Source organism: Morus notabilis, unplaced genomic scaffold, assembly GCF_000414095.1.
Source record: "Morus notabilis unplaced genomic scaffold, ASM41409v2 Scaffold899, whole genome shotgun sequence".
NCBI lineage: Eukaryota > Viridiplantae > Streptophyta > Magnoliopsida > Rosales > Moraceae > Morus > Morus notabilis.
The window spans coordinates 1-6,654 of NW_010359473.1; the positions used below are offsets into that span (position 1 = coordinate 1).

Genomic DNA, 6,654 nt, shown 5'->3' on the forward strand with positions numbered 1-6,654 from the left:
TTTACTATAACAAAAAAGTTAAATGTGACTGTTTCAGATAATTTTTTACTGTAGTAAAACTTAAATTTTAAATTTGAATCGGTAAAATAAACAGAATCGTAGAGTAACTATAGAAAGCTGATTAAAAAACTCCTACATTGTGAAATGTTATCAAAGGAATCCTTGAAAAATGTCCCCATCTATACCTCAAATGTCAAGTCACACACAAAAGTTGAAGCCTTTGTGCTTATGGCCGTTGACTTGAAGCACGTGCAAACAAAATTCCGGTGGATTTTCCGACATGTAGTCGCAAAAACTGACCACTTGGAGAAGCTTTTAATCACACTCGCGGTTACTACCATCGTAAAAGCTCTTCAACGTCATGTAAAAGAAGGGAAAAACATGAAGCCTCATGATCCGCAGAGTGCACCTAGTAGCTCGGGAGGGGGTAATGTTGACGCATCGTCTAGAGTTTAATAGCTAATTCAACTGGCTGCTAAATTGTAGGATCTATCCGTAGATTCTATAATTTAAGACCTACATACATTCCATTAGCGTGTAATGCTCAATATATACTTTTCTTCAATAAGGACGAAAAATACAAGAAAATACCTTTTATATAATTATTCCTTTTAAGAAAAATACAAGAAAATACCTTTTATATAATTATTCCTTTTAAGAAAAATACAAGAAAATACCTTTTATATAATTTTTCAATTAGTTAAAATAGGTATAATTTTTCAAAAGGTATATAATTTCATATACTTTTTAGTAGTTGATTCTCCCCGTTCATTTCACTAGTTCGAATCACAACTCAAATTTTTACTACTTTTTTTTTTTCCTTTTACGAATTCAAATTCAACTTCTATAGTATTTTCTCTCACATGAATTCACTTAATCAACTCAAAGTTCATAAACGAATATGTAAGAAGCATAAAAAATTGATTCGTCCTTATAAGATCACCAAATTCTTAAGGATTACAAAAATTCAATACTAAAATGTTCTGTTAATTCCACATAGCTTCTTCCATCGTAGTCGTAGAATTTTCTAAATACAAAACAAGCCAGCAATCACTAATCAAAAAATCAAATTACTCCAAATTTCCAAAGAGATCATTCTCCTTAAGAACTACAAAAATCCTACAAATTCCATATGAGGTCCAAACAAAAGAAATAAGAAGATTAAAAGAAGATTAAAAAAGGGATTAAAAGAAACGACAACAAACAAAATAAATACAACCAACTGAATACTAGCATAGCATTCTTGTGAACACTATGCAATTAATACAAAATGCACTGCCTAACAGTCTACAATGATGCTATCGTAATATTCTTACAACACTCCTTACAACAATTAATGTCTAACTTTATGTAACAAAAGAGACAAGAACCCAAAATCAATCGTCGCCAAATTCGACTGCCCATCCTACAAAAACAGAATGGAAGATACATTCACGAGAACAATTCTTTTTTCACAGGAAATATAGAAGGCAAGATTGTGAACATTCTAGTTTGTGACCAGTTAAAAAATTAGGAGGCAGAATTTTTAATTAAATTTTATCGTTCAAACCACTTAAATCATTTTAAAATTCTCAATTACTCGGCCGACCACTGCTCTCAACAGAACGCAACACTTTTAAAGAGAATCTAAAAATTCTACTGCTCATTTCGAAGCCCTTCACAGTTTTCTTCAAATGTCAATTCATTTTCTTACCTCACAATTATGTCATTTTGGTATAGGTATCCAATCCTCCTTTGACATGTCAAGAAATTCACTATGTCCGTTATCAAACAAAATCTGCAACAAGAAGAAAATGATGAATTCTTTTTCTTTTTTTTTTTGTCCCCCCCCTCTTAAAATTAACAATGAAATCTCTTACCCTGTGTTTTCTGGAATACTTATCAAACCGTTTAATAATCCCAAAGGACCTGGATCATTTCATACATAGAGAAGAAACATGCATCAATTTAAGTGTAATGCCCAAAAAATAAATAAATAAATAAATGCAAAAAAGGGATGCGGCCAAAAATCTTAAAAGGCAAGAAAAATGACAGGTTATATTTGGAGCATGGCTTGAGAAACTTTACAATGAACATGAGGGCGTATTTAGAAGATATGAGAGACATTCCGGAGAGAGAATACCTAACATGTGGGCGGCTTATCATAACGAGTTGACCAATGCAGTTAGACACAAAAGTTTTTTTGTTACGTCCATGTTGAGAGCTCCCTGAGAGAGATAATAAGATCAATAACTAACAAGGAAAAACCTTACTGTGTATGCACGGACATGCAGTGATTGATAGAAAGCTTTGTAATATTTGATCTAATTAAACAAGGGTCAGTAACCTGACTTTACCTATATGCAGATCTCCATTCTGGTATGCCTGTTCAAAAAACAATAAATACATAAAAAATATAAATAAAAAAAGACAATGAGAGACCCAAAATAACAAGGGCGGAATACAACAAGCATATTACGTTAATAATGCAAAAGTAATATATTATCAACACTGGAAAATGATTTAAAAACAGGGGCTCCCTTGCAAAAATGATAATGCAGGCTGTTCCATATGGTTTGGTACCTAAATAATGTTTCCAAAACAGACATTTATCATGATTTTCCCTTCCCTTTTGTTTCTTTAAATTTACACCTATGACGGGTATCTAATGCAAAACACGAAATTTATGCAATATATGCCATTTTCATCAACTATTTCAAGAAGTATGGAAAAACCACAGGAACAACAATACATACATCTTTTCTAGACAAAGCAACCTGGTATGCTACTAGCTTCAATGCAGCATCCGATGATATCTTGGTTTTCGTTGGCCTCACACCAAGTTTTCTCCTGCAGCCTTCAGCACCGCAATGGCAATCTTGATCTGCACCAAACTGCACAAACCTACATAATTTATTAGACCGAACTAAGAAATATAAAACTTCAAATCTTCTATTCTTAGCACATATTGTGAGAACTGGTTCACCCAAATATAATATCTAAAGAAAAGCTTTTTTACAGAGTAAGGAAGAAAATAGAAATAAAATGTTACAAGTGTGCATACTGATAATCATAGGTTAGATGCTCGCCCTTTGAAATGTCACGTGTCGCAAATATGCCAATCCTTGTTTCACCATCAATTATCCTTTAAAAAAAATAGAATGAATAAATAAGATACAGAATTTATTGGTTCTGAAATCATATATTAGGGGGTCAATATAGGACCATTTTTGCATCTCAGTATTGGGACAACAGCTGTGATTTATATATCTTGACTTGTTTCCCTTGTATGTTGCATCAATAACCATATCTCGGTTGATTTCACACAGGTAGAAGTTTGTTTCTCCACGGTGTTTCATACTCCAAAGTCTTTCTTCACATGTTTTGTCGTCAATAACTGCGTAAAAAAGGAACAAGCATGGATTAATAACTCATTAACTAAACAGTTAAACACTCTTCAAGTGAGGAAAAGAGCAAAGCCTCTGAGGTGTCACCTTCTCCAACATATTCTATTACAAACTCTCCTTGCTTGATATCTTCATCCGCCAAAATTCCAAAACCACATTTTGGGGTCTACAAGCAACACCTTGGACTTAATAATGACGTGAACAGTTTAACAAGAACTAGAGGACAATTAAGCAAAAGAATATATAAGGTGTTTTTACGCTCAAAAAAGGGAAATTGTTAAAGCAAAACACAGATTCAGTTAACTTCTGTCTTTAATCATGATGGTAATTGGATGCTTATCTCAAAGAATGAGCTACTAGCTGCACAAACACTCCTCTAAATTTAAAATACACAATCTCTTGGCCTCATTATAAAAAATAAGCAAAATCCTTGTCTCGTTAATTTGTACATCCAGCTACTAAGTATTTTTTCTTAGGTAGGAATTGAGATAGATAGCAATAACTGAATCAAGTTTGACTATGTAACCCAATGATGATAAACACAATAGAAATGTAGCAGTATTAATAGTTAGAAATTAGTATTAAAAGAAATGAAATATTAAAAAAAAAAAAAAGGAAAAAAGGTAAAAGAAGGAAATCTTTTTCAAAAGCGTCGAAGCCGTTCAAGAGGGAACAACCTCCTCAACATTAGTTTCAAGATAAGGTAGACACAACCAGACAACCTAAAAAATTTTAATTAAGTCAACTTTAAACTTGCCTCTACACCTTAAAAGTCTTTGGCTTCCATTGTCCTTACAATAGCTTCCTCATTTACCAAAAACTATAGAGTATAGATGAATATTTGGAACATTAACGTAGGACTTCAAAGGCATCTCACATGCTTATACCTGCACACGTTTCATTTTCTTCACGGGTCGTTGTTGAAATGCTTTGTTGAGGCAAGAATCTCCACATTTACAACCTGAAGAGCAGCTAGACAAAAGCATTCTGCATAGTGCATAACGGACAACGCAATTAACCATAGATGGAAATCTTATATTTACCGATCAAATAAAGAAAATGGCTATCCTTGATTCTTTATTATTTTTAATTTCAAGAATAGGCCACCTAGTTCCTGTTTTTTCAATTTTTTTTTTTTTTATTTTGTGTGCAAAAAATAAACTCTCGAAATTCAGAAAAAAAAAAAAAAAAAAAAAGAAATATCACGTAGGAGAACAAGCAAGAACCCAAAGAAAAACGTACATCTAAAACATAGTAAACCAATCTCTTACGTTGTGTTTGATAAGAAGGAAAGAAAATAGAAAGGAATGAGAGGTATCTAGCCCAGATGAAAGGGAACACCTTTCTCTTATTATGTTCGGTATGAATTCCTGCCTTCAATCTTTTTAATATTAGAAGGATCAAATTGGGGTCTAGTGGAGGATTTCGAATCTCTCACCCAAATCATTCCCTCCTGTATTTGTTTCCCACAAAACAACCATAAGTCCCAAAACCCAACACTAAGGTCTCGTTCGTTTCGCTCATTCGAGTTGAGAACTTGAGTTAAAAAGTGAATTCATATATGGAAAAAGTTGAATTTGAAGTTTTATAAGAGAAAACATTGTAACAAAAATTTGAGTTGTGTTTGAACTAGTGAAACGAACGGAGCCTAATACTCCCAAGTCCCACCCCTATCCCATATACCACACAAAGCTTTAGTAAAGTGGAAAACAAAAAAGAGCCTTAATTATCTTCTCACTTCTTTATTTCTGCATTCTTATCATTAACAAATTCTCTGCTCCTAAATCCTTAAAAGATAAGATAAGAGACACAATGGCAATGCTTATTTATGTATGAAATTGAGAAAAACAAAAGTCCCAAGTATCAACACAAGCAAAAGGATAGATAGGAGAATTAAGAGCAAGAAAGATAAAGCTTACCCACAATGGCAGTCTCTACCACAAACGCCAGAGGATCCAGTACAGGAGCAGAATATGCCATCATCTTCCAGTCGTTTTTTAATCTTCTTGGTCAGATATATATCTTAAATTTATTGTCAAAAAGAAAACAAAAGGACAGAAAAAAGGGCATTTTTCAAATAAACAGAAAGTTTATAAATTTGACAAAATATATAGAAATGAGAGTGAAAAAGGATACTGCGCTTAATGAAAGTGTAGGGCATGGTTGGTCTTGACTTAATGAACCAATCTGGAAGTTCAAAATCAACTGGGTTTTCTATGCCCTTTATCAACTTGTTGAATACACTCTCAATGTGACGTCCTTCTAAATTCTGATAACCCAAATATCAAAATTCACAAGAATAAACAAAAATTAAAAATAATTTTTTTTTTTCATTTTACCTTCTTCATAGCAGGCATGTCGCGAGGAACCAAGATTGGCTTGGTCGGTTGCTTTTGAAATCAGTACATAAACAAGGAAATTTGTGGCTTTTGTTCACGTAAACATGGGAAAATCTTGTCCTACGGAAATAGAAGAAAGAAAGGTTTCAAACGAAGTTCGAATTATGTAATTTCATGTAATTTCAAATCAAGAAATAGAAAACAAAAAGAAAGATCAAGAAGTGGGAAGAAGAAGAAGAAGGAGGAGGAGAAGGAGAAGAAGAAAAATCAAGGGAAGTTACTGTGTAGTTGTAATGAAAGAAGAAGAACGAGATCTATAACCGCTAATTGGAATTAGATAGAATATGGAAATTTGGATCAGATTCAATTCAACCCAAACCCTAAAAAGAGCCCCAATTCTACCAACAGCCCAAGCCCAAGCATATACTTCTTACCTATGGGATTTACACTTCCAAAGAGACGCTTCTCCTTCTGCATAGAGTAAAGAAGGGAAATACCCTTACAGCATATTTACTTATTAAAATTGAGGAATGAAAGAGAAATAAGCCCGTTTATTTTATCGATTTGAGTTTAAAATTTGAGTTTTGTTATAGTAAAAAGCTCTCAGAAACAGTCACGTCTAACTTTTTTGTTACAGTAAAAAGCTCTCACATAAAACCACATCTCAACTCGAATTAAAAGCTCGAATTAACGAACTAAACGAACCTTAAAAGTCAATTTTATGTTTATTTTTTTTAGGATTATTATTACTAGTGTTCTTAAATTTTAGTGTCATCTAATTTTATTTTGTTCTCTAAATTTTAAATTGTTAACCCTTATATTGTAATTTTTGTTAAAAGTAGAGGAAAAAATGGGGGTTTAAGTGTGGCTATGTGGTTTTATTTATTTATTTTTAATAAAAATTCAAACAGAAAAACTAGATGATTGTA

At 32.7% G+C, this 6,654-nt stretch overlaps 1 protein-coding gene across 2 annotated transcripts; it reads right to left on the reverse strand.

Moving 5' to 3' along the window:
• Positions 1-1,225: 1,225 nt before the first annotated feature.
• Positions 1,226-6,193, reverse strand: LOC21387778 (histone-lysine N-methyltransferase ASHH3). 2 transcript variants are annotated; one of them, XM_024163217.1, is made up of 14 exons: positions 6,160-6,193; positions 5,726-5,845; positions 5,523-5,655; positions 5,306-5,408; positions 4,274-4,373; positions 3,474-3,552; positions 3,205-3,376; positions 3,044-3,124; positions 2,736-2,883; positions 2,337-2,364; positions 2,123-2,207; positions 1,860-1,908; positions 1,694-1,777; positions 1,226-1,405 (listed from the first exon to the last, which is right to left on the reverse strand). In XM_024163217.1, the coding sequence occupies exons 2-13, from the start codon at positions 5,741-5,743 to the stop codon at positions 1,706-1,708; spliced, it is 1,068 nt and encodes a 355-aa protein (XP_024018985.1). In that variant the 5' UTR covers positions 5,744-5,845; positions 6,160-6,193; the 3' UTR covers positions 1,226-1,405; positions 1,694-1,705. The 2 variants fall into 2 exon arrangements, with proteins under 2 accessions (XP_024018985.1, XP_024018984.1); XM_024163216.1 differs by lacking the exon at positions 6,160-6,193 and adding an exon at positions 6,007-6,143.
• Between the last annotated feature and the right edge of the window lie 461 nt (positions 6,194-6,654).

Coding starts and splice junctions, on each gene's coding strand:
- LOC21387778 (XM_024163217.1), bottom strand. Junction 3,553..4,273: donor AGAAAATGAAACGTGTGCAG/GTATAAGCATGT, acceptor TGTTGCTTGTAG/ACCCCAAAATGTGGTTTTGG. Junction 1,909..2,122: donor ATAAGCCGCCCACATGTTAG/GTATTCTCTCTC, acceptor GAAATGATCCAG/GTCCTTTGGGATTATTAAAC.